The sequence below is a fragment of the Rhincodon typus genome, chromosome 21 (genome assembly GCF_021869965.1).
Source record: "Rhincodon typus isolate 14 chromosome 21, sRhiTyp1.1, whole genome shotgun sequence".
NCBI lineage: Eukaryota > Metazoa > Chordata > Chondrichthyes > Orectolobiformes > Rhincodontidae > Rhincodon > Rhincodon typus.
This window is the reverse complement of record NC_063352.1, coordinates 33296000-33310695: the sequence shown is the minus strand read 5'-3', so window position 1 is coordinate 33310695 and position 14696 is coordinate 33296000. Positions and strand designations below refer to the sequence as shown.

Below are 14696 nucleotides of genomic sequence, written 5' to 3'. Positions count from 1 at the left end.
CATATCCAACTTGTAGATAAGATGTGTTTCTTTTTAAAATGAAACTGTAAACCAAGCATGGCTAATGATGTAACCTCTAAGAATATAATTCACTCACTGTAGGAAGTATCCCTGTGAGAACCACTAGAATGTGGGTTGTCGTGTCCAAGGAAGCTTCAAAGAGAGAAAGGGACTTCAAAAGGCAGAGATACAAGGCAATTTAATTACCACCTCTCAGCAGGAAAATATTTCCTGGCAGTTATTTTCCAGACTGTGGACTTCAGTCAAAAGGCAAAGTTTTTTCTTTACCCTTCAGGGAAGAAACAAAAAAGGGGTTAAAAACCAAAAGTAATTCCTGGTCAGTGTGTCCTAATGGGTTGATAGTGTGGACTAATGTGTTCTGAATGTCACAGCCATTAAACATCTCCACACCAGGTAAAAAGACAAGATAGTCTCTTGTTCTGAGCATTAGAAGCCAGTCACCATCAAAAAAGAAGTGGGTCACAAGAATTTCAGCTAGCCTACAAAGTCAAGAATCTCAAATCAACTGCTCAACTACCAACTTCAACATTACCAGCAACACCCAATGTGGTAGCTGCAATATTTCGTTAACTACTCTTTAGAGCCTAATCTGTTTTTTTAACCTTTACCTTTTTTTTGGACTCACTTCTCATTTCCAATCTGCGTATGTGTGTTGCATTATTATTTCGTCTCGTGTTTAGTAACTAATAAACTCTTTTCTCTAAATCTAAAAGCCTGATTAAATTGACTCATTTTAATCATAGATCCATTTGGTCTGGGAGAATGGTATCCATAGAGATGTGGATCTTTTTTAAAATCTTCTTGTGACAAATTGAGGGAGTGGGAATATAAAGAAACAGAGTCAGCTCATTTCCCCCCTCCCTTCCCCCCCACACACAATCTGGGAACATGACAATGTAAGGTATTCCATCTGAAACTGTAATGAAGTAGAGAACCTCACTTGGGGATTGATCATAACATTAGCAAATGAAGTTAGTTCAATCAAAAATTAAAGTTGCATTAAAAAATCTTTACAACATATTTAAAATGACAGTTAATATGAGGAGTGTATTACTTTTTAACAACTAGGTTTAAGTTATTGGCACTTACAGAACATTGTTGGCAAGGTCAAAATACCACATTTTTTAATCTCTAAGTTTTTTAAAGTTCTGATGACTGAACTACTAATAATGTAACTTAAAGAAGCAGGCCTTAAACGTAACAAACTGTTTCTAGCAATTTGATTTTGAACAATAAATGGAAATCTTCCACGTTGAAACTTTGTGGTGTGAATGACATACAAACAAAATAACATACAAATAAAATGAATGGCTACTAGAAGTAAAATATTGATGGAAGGTTCCATATATACAGTTAACATTAAGAAAGGTCTAGTTCTACTTTGAAAAAAAGTATGCTGTTTAAATTACAACCAAAGCCTTTGCCAAATACACCATATGTTCAGCTGTGCTGAAAGGAAGTCTAGCTTCTTCGCATTTCATTCTTTTCAACCTGCAGTACAATCCTTCCGGCAGTACATCCTGTTTAGAACTGCTGTGAACAGCTTGGCATCAAGAGTTGTGTTGCATAAGTTCCCACAGAACATACATCATATTTGTCCATATAATTGTGTATTGTTTAATTAAGTCAATGGTTATTGATCGTTATTATTTTACAAGATTTTTCAATATTTCTTCCCTGAGGGTCCCTGAGCAGGCCAATGCTCATTGAACAGGTTATTGTTTAAAACTGGTTTTAACAAAGGTGCACTTCTGAGTAAAATATAATAGTTTCGTTACCAATACATAACATTTTTATTAATTCAAGATGGTAGGTGGGGACAGTAAATCACATGTAATTGAAATTTAAAAGGAAGTGAACAATTAAAGGAATAGAAATTAGCCAGACAGAGACATACACTGTCTTTGCAAAACTCAAAGGTCATTTCAATTCATTGGCAAAACATAGCAAAGTTAAAGGGTAAAACAGCTAAGAAATTCCTCTCAAAACTTGAGGAAAAGGAGACACAATACTCAGGCATAAGTATGCAGGTTAGTGACTGTGCTGACAGTAAAACATGATGACAGGGTCTAGGGTGTTGGACTGGGTAAAGGGCATGGAATAAAATGTTCAGATACCTCTTTGATGACTACCAATGTGGCATAAATGGTTGAAATAATGAGGTGGCTGTGTGTAGATTGTTCTGTGTTGCATTTTATTGTGCCATTTGCTTGTGTCCAAATTGTAGCATACTTAATGTAATGTCATGCAGTATGAACATGAGAACAGTAAGCACGAATTTATGAAGTAGAAACTCAAAATGAACACTTTGCTACTGGAGAGTATAGATTCGAGTGGCATTTTCTTTCTCCTAGTGATCTTCACATTTGGACAAGTATTGACAAAGTCATTTAAATAGAAGTTACCCCTCAGGACCTATCTTTAAAAGTCATTAAAATTTAAATGACCCTTGCTGTGGTAAATGGCTGCAATTCAGGACATCTCACAAGAATACCAAATCTAGGGGAAAACAAACATTTGTACTGCATGACAGGAAGAAATGTTGGGTTTTCCCCTAGAATTGCTGTTCTTGTAAGCTGCCTTGATGAGTGCAAGATGAAAAGCTTAGACAAAACGTGTATTTTTGCAGCAATGCGCAAATCTTTTTGTTGAGTGTGTGTGTAAAGCAGTATGACTGAGATGGTAGATGGTTATGTATAATCAGTATTGACCAATAAACAAATAACTATCTTTTAAAACTTTTTTTTTTAAAAAGCTGTCATCAGCTAGTCCAAAAGTGGAAAAGAAAGCCATTCTTATCATCTACCTCCACCACCACCCCCCCCTCCCCCCCACCAACACTCCCATCTGTGACACTAGAAAGAAACACAGATAGCTTTGAGTCTGAGTTCACCAGTAACGTCACTGGTTGTGTCAGCCCTAATTTTGCTGTCAATAGATACTTTCCATTTGATTTTTTGCTGGCCCAATTCTACAGACATAGTTCCACATAATCATTAATCACTTCACCATGATAACATTTGCAAATGTTGTGGCATCTTGGCAGCTGTATCATTTTCTAGTGTCACTGAAATTGTGCAATAATGAACTGGAATATTTCTGAGAAATGTAAACACAATTGAGCCTTCACATATCTTAGTGATGTCAACAGTATGGCTGTCCCAATTTTGTTTCAGAACTGGAGCAACTGCACACACTAATTATCTGTCAAAGTGAGGTGTTCCCATCCTTGTTCTCTGATATGATTTGTATAGACATTAACAGATGGGCACTACTGAAGAAGCAGCAGGACCTGCCAGGAATCACTGTTACATTCTCCTTTGTTCAAACACTTGGATAAGGTTGAATTGGCAAACCCACTGGTGCCACATCAATTTTAGCCATAGACAGAAAAGCTTATTGTAAACCTGAATGAGCACAGAAAGAAAATGAACAGTGCCTTAAATGTTGAACTAATCTTATTTTTAAAATGAACTACAGAGTACAACACAACACCTGGGAATGATGAATGCTTGTTACAAATGTATAGGATTTTTGCTTGGTATTGGAGACCTTAAGTAGGTGAAAGTGGATTTGCTGAAGGACGTAATATAGAGTTCAATTATTTTATTTCATGGAATTCCTACAGTGTGGATACAGGCCCTTTGGCCCAACAAGTCCACACCAACACAAAGAGCATCCCACCCAGACCTATCCCCCTAATCTACACATCCCTGAACGCCATGGGCAATTTAGCATGGCCAATCCACCTAACCTGCACATCTTCAGACTATGGGAGGAAACTAGAGCACCCGGAGGAAACCCACGCAGACACGGGGAGAATGTGCAAACTCCACACAGACAGTCGCCCGAAGGTGGAATCAAACCCAGGTCCCTGGTGCTGTGAGGCAGCAGTGCTAACCACTGAGCCACTGTGCCACCCATTTAGAATTTGAATATTTTATTCCATGCCCTTTACCCAGCCCAACACCCCAGACCCTGTCAGCATGTTTTACTTTCAGCACAGCCAATCCATTTTCACCTACTTATAGTTCCCATTATCAGCTTTTCCCCTTCCTTGGCTGATATTCAACCATCCTTTGTCCTGCCTACATGTCTTTCTCTCACTCTGGGTTCTGTCTCCGTTTATCCACTTACTCCTTTTATCACCCACCCTCAGTCTTCAGGATATATACCATCTTTTCCTAGCTACAGTCCATTCGGATGAAGGGTGACTGGGTTCGAAGTATTGACTCTGCTTTCTCTCCACAATTGCTGCCAGACTTGCTGAGTTTTTCCAGCAATTTCTGTTTTTTTTTAATTTCAAACCCCTTGTTGGGAATAAACCGTAGGTATCATCCGTAAGAATGTTTAAGATTACTATGAACTATATTGATTGTAACTAATCTGTATTTTTTATTTTTTTTGCACCCATTCCTGTCCAAGTAAGTATTAATGCATATCTCTTGTTAAAGCATAGAAATGCCAAATCTCAAACAAAAATCATAGTACTGGAAAATCTACTTTATAATAGAAAGCTAGTCAAAGAGGGATGGCTAGATTTTTATGTTTTGTTGATTTTATGCCTGCATTTGGAAGAAATTGACAGTTGCATGTAGCTAGAGTTTCCACATTGGTACCAAATTGGATTACTTTAGGAGACCTATGTCAGTGCATTTTCTTTCCTGAAGATTACCAGTCAATTGCTAAATACTTGTCAAAATATTCTATAAATAACCTTTGTTGAAAAATCATTGAACTACAAGGTACCACCTGCAATCTAGAATAAGAAATAAAGCATGAGACAGCAGTCACTTATTTTCTCATTGATGGAAATTAATGACTAAATAATAAGAATGTTTTTTAAATTCAATGTAAGAATTTTACGTGTGACGCACCTAAATCTCCCTAATACTAAATTCTAGCTTTAAAGGATGAGCTCCCAAATGTCTATTGATGCATTTCTGCAGCAGAACACTAGTTATAACCAAGAGCCTTGGCTTTTCCTTCCTTTTAGGATAGTTTATGTTTAGAGACTCCCATGATAGAAGCATCTAGAATTCACTTGCACCCCATACTTCCAAAAATGGTTCTGTTTCTGCTTTGGTCGTGTTAGTATCACAGACTACTTTTCATATACCTTCAACTTATTTTTAATTTGCATGTGTTAGCAATGTGATAATGACCAGATAATCTAATTTTCTGAAGCTGTTTGAGGGATATATATTTACCAGGACCCTGTAGACTATTGTCCTGCTGTTCTTCAAAATAGTCGCATGGGTTCTTTTATGCCCACCTGAACAGAGAGGTGGGTCCTTGATTTGATAATCTCACCAAAATGACGGTACTAACTCACTGGTGAACCCAAATCACCCATTAGATTTGTGAGCAACTTGAAAGAATTTGACTTATGTTTGTGTTAGTAGAAGTACACTATTTTAAAATCAAGATGACAAAGCAAGGCTAAGTGTTTCTGTTCTGTGTCCTTCTCTGTGATTTTCCTATCATTTAATTTAGTGAGTGAAAAGTTATAGATTGGTGATCATAGAAGAAGGAAGCATCAGGTATTTTTATTAAGAATATGGAGATGTTACAAGTTAGTTCCGCATACTTAAATAAACAGTCACAAATTTAATTCCGTCAAATCAACAAACGATATAGCTGCATGTTTGAACTTGATGGTAGCAAATAAACCATTTACATTTTCTTTACAGAAAGAATAGTGCATTTTACAAAAGAGAGGTAAGTGCATAAATCTGTTATTTTTACAAAGTATCTCTTGTAATTTTTAATGCAGACAGCACTGCTACAAGTGCAGTAATTCATTGTCATTGGTTTAGTTAGACAAGTGTCATTTGACATGTGTTGTACATTCACTCTTAGAATGCAATATTGTAACATTAAAAATACTAGCCTCCTGGTAAGACATCCATTAAAGGTATATGCAAGGCAATGATTTGTGTGTGAGGGCTTTGATGCTTTGCATTTCTGTATCTGTATAGTACAGTTGCTTTAAACACCACTTGATAGGTTTTGTTACATGACCTTACTGATGAGCATTTAGCAGCTAAGGTAGAAGCATTACACAGCAAGTAGTAGGCCCTACATTTAGGCCAGTCACCGAGAAAGAAGGGAAATAAAGTGTATGGTGGTGGTTGGGAGATGACAACAAAACATGTCTTGGCTCTAAACTTTGAATTGGGCACTTGCAAGTGTGAAAGGGGTGAATCGGGTATCCTAAAAACCAAGAGAACATCTCAAAGATACAAATACAATGGACAAGAAAATAGGTAAAATCTAAGTAAATGTGAATGAAAGAACAAAATAGCAATAGATGTAAGTGTCTGACACAGTACTAAGATTAATGACAGGTGACCAATGGTTATAATGTGCTGGGCAATTTTGATACAAGTTTTTCTCATTCTAAAATGTGGTGCATTTATGCACTGCTTTCCCATAGCATCCAAATGACAGAAAAGGGATAGTCTTAGCCCTGACTGTGAGGTAAGTCTTCCTACCAGTTTTGGACAGGCAACTGTCTAAAGACCTATAGTTCGAGCTGAGGTCTTTGCATCTCCTGGGTCTCAAGCTACTGAGCTCACTGTGGTTGGCAGTTGTTTTGACCCCTCCCTGCCCAGTTCCTGCACTAAGCTAATTTAAGTGTGATTCTAAAATCATGATACTGAAAGCAAGATTAATATGAAGAGGAAGTAAATGTAAGAGTTGCAATGTAATGCAGGCAGATCTCTCACAGCTTAATTCAAAGTGAGTCAAAACATTAGCCAAAGTGTGACAGTGATAGGAAGTAAGTGTGGAACTTCATTGTGTGCTTTAAGAAAGACTTATATACTTACTAAATTTGGACAAAGTTTGCTGATGATATTGTCATATTTTATTATACCTAAGTAGCTGATAATGGTGTTGGGCTGAATGTACAAGAAATTGGCTGTCATTTTTGGCACATTTCCACGAGTCCTAGAGAATTTTCTCATGTTATCTTCCCAAACTCGTCTCATTGCCTAGAAACCACACCCCTATGGCACCACACTCACCACAAAGTGGAAGGATTGGCCACTGCCAGGACCTCCCAGGGTGTCTGGCACCCACTCCGTCTTTAAAGCTGAGTTGGGCATCCTGGTCCAGTGCTGGCAATCTGCAGGTGCCTTGTGAGGTTCATACTATTTGCCCCAGACATGTCGGACAGAGAAACCTGCTTTACTGACAGGGACCTCATGATCTAGCTGGATGGGAGTTGCATGCAGTCGTTGTGCAACAAACTTGCCCTGGTGGCATATGGAGGTCCAGAGGAGCAGGTGAGGAGCTGGAGTTCCCAGGTAACCATTCTGACTTTCACATCAGGAATTATTGCCATCTACTTTCCCTGCATTGGAATGGGAGAATGGGAAACTGCATATCAATGAAGCAGCATGCCAAAATAGTGAGGATGTTGCAAGTAGGCCCCCCACCTGTCACTAGTGAGTATCCCGTCTCTTTGTTCAGCATTTGGCTTGAGAAATGGGACTTTTCTGTCTTGAAGTTCTTTCCTGCTGTTCACAAGATTTTCCCGACTTTATCAATGACACTCATGTTGTTCAGGGCATGTGAAGATCCCCCTGTTGACTTCTTTTGGGAGTAATTTCATTCCAGCTTTGCAAATACTGTTTGCATAGTGATTGGACTTCTCCTTTTGACTTGGAATGGAATGGAATCAGGTTTACTTTTAAACTTATTTGTGTGCTTAGTTGTGTTTCAATGGTAATAATAGTTTCAGTAAATACCTCAGTTTTTTTTATGTTAAGGACCTTGTATAAATGGAAGCTGATCATCTTTATTAACATTGGGGAATGTCACTGGACTAGTGATCCAAAGGCCCAGGCTGATGCTTTGAGAACATAGTTTCAAATCCTATCACCAGAATTAAAAACTAGTAGAATGGTGACTATGAAACTATTGTCATTTATTGTTAAATGCCCATCTGACTCACTGATGCCCTTTAGGGATGGCCTGGTCTACCCAACTGTGACACAGAACCCTAACAATGTTGTTAAATCTTAACAGCTCTCCAAAATGGCCTAGCAAACCATTCAGTTGGATCAAATTGCTATGAAGTCTGAAGAAAGGATTGCAAACAGGCATTGACCTTGTAACGAGAAACAACAATGGCAAAGCCAACTCTGTTGATGTTGCAAAGTCCTCCTTACTGAGGCATTGTGCTAAAATTGGGACAGTGATAATTGTCATACTCACAGAATTATACCACAAACAGCAGAACCATCATTCCTTAGGCTGCAGCATAGTGGTATACAGTTGGGAGGGAGTTGTCATGGGAGTCTTCAATGTTGACTCCAGATCCCATGGAGTCAAGTCAAACATGGGCAAGGAAATTGCCTACCGATTACCACCCAGGCCACTTTCTCATCTGACAAATCAGTACTCTTCCATGTTGAACACTAATTGAAGGAAGCACTGGAGAGAGAAAGGGCACAGAATATACTCTGGATGGGGGATTTCAATGTCCATCACTAAGTGTGGCTCGGTAATTTCACCAATGATCGAACTGTTTGTGTCTTAGAGAACGTAGCTGCCAAATTGAGTCTGAGACAGGTAGTGAGGAAACCAAAAGAGGGAAAACCTACTTGACCTTTCCTCACAATTCTATCTGTCACAGATGCGTCTGCCTGTAACAATATTCCTGGTGGTTATCATGATGCAGTCATGTGGAGATGAGATCCTGTCTTCATATGGAGGATGCTGTCCATTATATGGCACGACCACTGTGCTAAATGGAATAGATTTCAAGCAGATCTAGTAACTTGAAACTGAGCATCCATGAGGCACAGTAGCTATCAACAGCATCAGAATTGTATGCACCCATAATCTAACATATCCCCATTCTAACTATTCCCATCAAATCAGGACATCAGTCCTCGTTCACTGAAGATTGCTGGAGGGCATGTCAGAACCAGCACTAGACATCTCTAAAATGTACTATTAAAAGCAGCACTTGCTCAGCAGTATGCTGCTTACTGACACTCAATTTGCATTATGCCAGGGCTGATCAACTCTTAACCTCATTCGAGCCTTGACTCAAATATAGACAAAAGAACTGAATGCCAGAGGTCAGGTGAGAATGACAGAACTTGACATCAAGGCAACATTTGATCAAGTATGGTATAAAGGAGCCCTGACAAAACTGGAATCAATGGGAAGTAGGGGGAATCAGGGGACTCTGCAAGTTGGAATCATACTCAGCACAAAGGAAGATCATTGTGGTTGTTGGAGATTAATCATCTCAGTCCCAGGACACCTCTGCAGGAGTTCCTCAGGGTACTGTTCTCGGCCCAACCATCTTCAGTTGCTTCATCAGTGACCTTCATCATAAGGTCAGAAGTGTCAATATGCAATTATTAGCAAATAATGTTCAGCCCAATTTGCCCTCCTTTGACACTGAAGCAATCCTTGCCTATAAACAGAAAGACCTGGACAACATCCAGATTTGAGCTGATAAGTGACAAGTAAAATTCACACTACAAAAGTACTAGAGAATGGCCATTCCCAACACGAGAGATTGTAACCATAGCCTCTTGACATGCAATGACATTACCATCAGTGAGGTCCTTCTATCAACAACCTGAGGTTTGCCAGTGAGAAGAAACTGAACTGGAACAACCATATAAATCCTAGGACTGTAGGAGCAGGTCAGAGGTTAAGAGTTCTGCAACACAAAATTTACCTCCTGATTCCCCAAATTCTGAGCAGAATTGAGAGTGTAAAGGAGTACTTTCCACTTGCCTGGATGAGTGCATCTCCAACAACACAAGAAATTCGAAGCTTGAATGTCATCCCATCCAACATCTTCAACTTTCATTCCCTCCACCACGAACTCTCAATGGCAACACTGTGTACCATTTATGAGATGCACTGCAGTAATTCACCACGGCTTCTTAAACAGCACCTTCCAAACCCATGATGTGTCCTACCTAGGATGATGAGGGCACCATGGGCATGAAACATCACCACCTTCAGGTTCCTCTCCAAGCTATATACCATCCTGACTTGGAACTATAACACCTTTCCTTCACTATTGCTGGATCAGAATCTTGGGATTATAAAGAGACAGACAGACACACATAGACAGTACCACCTATGTAAGGATAATGAGGAATGGGCAATAAATGCTGGTAGAGCCAGTGACAATGCCACACTGTGAACAAATAATACAACATAAGAGAATCCTGCAAAGCATTTCCAATATTTTCTGTGTATTTTTAATAATGTCAGAGTTTTAAGAATTGCTAAGAGAAAATAGTCTGGTCCAATGCCAATTGGCACATGACATAGCAATTATTTATAGCAATGTATCTTTACATTCAGCATTAAAACTGTATTTTTATTGGGAGATTTTCACATGGCAAGAGGAAAACCTTTGAAATGTTGTCTTGTGAAAATAGATAAACTATGTGGAAAATTGCAAGTAAACAATGTGGGAAATTAAGAATTATTTCTGTAATAAGAAATTATCTAACATTTATTGATACAATCTTGCAGCAGAAGATCTACCACAGCATGCACCTTGCTACAAAATAAAAGTAAAACATACAGAAGCAAATGTGTCTAAGCTAAGCTGTTGAAATACCATTAAAAATGCATTGAGTGACTCACTTTTCTTCCTCTTTCTCACTGCAATTGTGCCAACTGTCTCGTTGGACAACTAGATTGAGTATTACAAAAAAGCATTGACAAGATCAAGAGTTAAATCATCTGTGTCCTTAGAGGGGTATGTTTTTTTCTCTATTCAATTACATTACTCTAACATGGTTATATATAGACATATTCAGGGATATTTTTCTTCAGTGCAGTTCTTTTCATCTTTGGCAATGTTTTCCCACTATCAATCCCTTACTTTGATCATGCTTTTCAGAAATGTCTGTTACTTTGTTACTACCTTACATTGCCATTATTCATGTATCAGCCTTCACAGAGAATTTGTGTGGGTTATTCATCAGTTGTCAGAGCTGAACAGTTCAAACCTGAAATTTTACACATACACTTCCAGCAAGAACCAATGAATGGCAGTTAAGAGTGGGATCTGTGGATGATATTTTTTTCTCATCTGTCACATGGGGGCTCTGAGGCTAATTGACTTGGAATTTCTGCTAGGGTGAGATGTGGTGCTCCCAACTGTACTGTACCAGTAGCACAACACAGCACAGAATTTGAGACATCCTCGGCTTTATGACTCAGCCAAGCCGCAAACAAACTAATTGATCCATTAAGTTAAAAATGCCTTTGCTTTGTGCCTATTAGTTTGAGTCAACAAGCTAATTACCTCATTGTCAGCAATGAGCACTTTGTTACAAGAACATCTAGAGCTATGTAGAACACAATACATTTAGCAAATGTTACCTTCCTTAAAAATCAGGTACTTGAGATATGTGAAATCTTAGATCATGGTGGCTTACTTAGTAATCATACCTAAATTTTGGATAATCTCCAGTTTAGAGGGAGTAGAATGATGTGGAGGCCAGCCACTGGTCTTTTCTTTCATTCACGGGATGTGAGTGAGTGAGTGAATGAGTGAGTGAACGTGCATGTTCATGTTCTTCAATTGCACAAGTCCATTAGGGGGTGTAGATAGACCCACAATGCCATGGAGGAAGGGGAATAAGGGGAGCGGGTGGATTTCCAGGATTTTGATACTTGAGGAACAGCAATATATTTACAAATCTGAATGATGAGTGGCATGGAGGGAAACCTGTAGGTGATGGTGTTCCCATGAATTTGCTGCCCTCATCCTTCTACATATTAATGGTCATGGTTTGGAAGGTGTTCTCTAAAGGCTTGGTGAATTTCTGTTGCACATCTTGTAGATAGTACTACATTGCCACTTTTATGTGTTAGTGGTGACGGGAGTGGAAATTTGCAGATGTGATGCAAATCAAGCAGGCTGCTTTCATCTGGATGGTGCCAAGCTTCTCGTTGTTGGAGCTGCACTCATCCAGGCAACTGGTGTGTATTCCATTACACTCTTAGCTTGTGCCTTGTGGACAGCTTTGAGAGTCAGCAAGTGACTTACTGCAGGATTTCAGCCTCCAACTTGCTCTTATAGCTGCAGTATTATTACAGTTGGTCCAGTTTAGATTCTGGTCAGTGGTAAGCACCCCCCATCCCCACCCCAGGATATTGATAGTGGGGGATTCAGTGATCTTGATGCTATTACATAGAACATAGAACATAGAACATTACAGCGCAGTACAGGCCCTTCGGCCCTCGATGTTGCGCCGACCTGTGAAACCAATCTGAAGCCCATCTAACCTAAACTATTCCATTATCATCCATATGTTTATCCAATGACCATTTAAATGCCCTTAAAGTTGGCGAGTCTACTATTTTTGCAGGCAGGGCATTCCACGCCCTTACTACTCTCTGAGTAAAGAACCTACCTCCGACATCTGTCCTATATCTATCACCCCTCAATTTAAAGCTATGTCCCCTCGTGCTAGCCATCACCATCCGAGGAAAAAGGCTCCCACTGTCCACCCTATCTAATCCTCTGATCATCTTGTATGTCTCTATCAAGTCACCTCTTAACCTTCTTCTCTCCAACGAAAACAGCCTCAAGACCCTCAGCCTTTCCTCATAAGACCTTCCCTCCATACCAGGCAACATCCTGATAAATCTCCTCTGCACCCTTTCCAATGCTTCCACATCCTTCCTATAATGCGGTGACCAGAACTGTACGCAATACTCCAAGTGCGGCCGCACCAGAGTTTTGTACAGCTGCAACATGACCTCATGGCTCCGAAACTCAATCCCTCTACCAATAAAACCTAACATACTGTACGCCTTCTTAACAACACTATCAACCTGGGTGGCAACTTTCAGTGATCTATGCACATGGACACCGAGATCTTTCTGCTCATCCACACTACCAAGAATCTTACCATTAGCCCAGTACTCTGTATTCCTGTTACTCCTTCCAAAGTGAATCACCTCACACTTTTCCGCATTAAACTCCATTTGCCACCTCTCAGCCCAGCTCTGCAGCTTATCTATGTCCCTCTGTAACCTGCAACATCCTTCCGCACTATCCACAACTCCACCAACTTTGGTGTCATCCGCAAATTTACTAACCCAACCTTCTACGCCCTCATCCAGGTCATTTATAAAAATGACAAACAGCAGTGGCCCCAAAACAGATCCTTGAGGTACACCACTAGTAACTGAACTCCAGGATGAACATTTCCCATCAACCACCACCCTCTGTCTTCTTACAGCTAGCCAATTTCTGATCCAAACCGCTAAATCACCCTCAAACCCGTGCCTCCGTATTTTCTGCAATAGTCTACCATGGGGAACCTTATCAAACGCTTTACTGAAATCCATATACACCACATCAACCGCTTTACCCTCATCCACCTGTTTGGTCACCTTCTCAAAGAACTCAATAAGGTTTGTGAGGCACGACCTACCCTTCACAAAACTGTGTTGACTATCCCTAATCAAATTATTCCTTTCTAGATGATTATAAATCCTATCTCTTATAATCCTTTCCAACACTTTACCCACAACCAAAGTAAGGCTCACTGGTCTATAATTACCAGGGTTGTCTCTACTCCCCTTCTTGAACAAGGGGACAACATTTGCTAGTCTCCAGTCTTCTGGCACTATTCCTGAAGACAATGACGACATAAAGATCAAAGCCAAAGGCTCTGCAATCTCCTCTCTAGCTTCCCAGAGAATCCTAGGATAAATCCCATCCGGCCCAGGGGACTTATCTATTTTCACACCTTCCAGAATTGCTAACACCTCCTCCTTATGAACCTCAATCCTGTCTAGTCTAATAGACTGTATCTCAGTATTCTCCTCGACTACATTGTCTTTTTCCTGTGTGAATACTGACGAAAAATATTCATTTAGCACCTCTCCTATCACTTCGGACTCCACGCACAACTTCCCACTACTGTCCTTGACCGGCCCCAATCTTACTCTAGTCATTCTTTTATTCCTGACATACCTATAGAAAGCTTTAGGGTTTTCCTTGATCCTACCTGCTAAAGACTTCTCATGTCCCCTCCTGGCTCTTCTTAGCTCTCTCTTTAGGTCCTTCCTGGCTAACTTGTAACTCTCAAGCGCCTTCACTGAGCCTTCACGCCTCATCTGTACATAAGCCTCCTTCTTCCTCTTGACAAGAGATTCAACTTCTTTAGTAAACCATGGTTCCCTCGCTCGACCACTTCCTCCCTGCCTGACAGGTACATACTTCTCAAGGACACGCAGTAGCTGTTCCTTGAACAAGCTCCACATTTCAATTGTGCCCAGCCCCTGCAGTTTCCTTCTCCATCCTATGCATCCTAAATCTTGCCTCATCGCCTCATAATTGCCTTTCCCCCAGCTATAACTCTTGCCCTGCGGTATATACCGATCCCTTTCCATCGCTAAAGTAAACGTAACCGAACTGTGGTCACTATCACCAAAGTGCTCACCTACCTCCAAATCTAACACCTGGCCTGGTTCATTACCCAGTACCAAATCCAATGTGGCCTCGCCTCTTGTTGGTCTATCTACATACTGTGTCAGGAAACCCTCCTGCACACATTGGACAAAATCTGACCCATCTGAAGTACTCGAACTATAGCGTTTCCAGTCAATATTTGGAAAGTTAAAGTCCCCCATAACAACTACCCTGTTACTTT

The 14696-nt window shown here is 40.1% G+C and overlaps 1 protein-coding gene across 1 annotated transcript in view; it reads left to right on the top strand.

Annotated features, from left to right (window-relative positions):
* The window catches only part of rgs11 (regulator of G protein signaling 11), a 137432-nt gene that overhangs the window by 86933 nt on the left and 35803 nt on the right, over positions 1–14696 (top strand). The window contains exons 10-11 of the mRNA XM_020527009.2: positions 5719–5742; positions 10716–10777. Of these exons, the coding sequence (XP_020382598.1) occupies positions 5719–5742; positions 10716–10777 (86 nt within the window). The remainder of the gene's footprint in view (positions 1–5718; positions 5743–10715; positions 10778–14696) is intronic.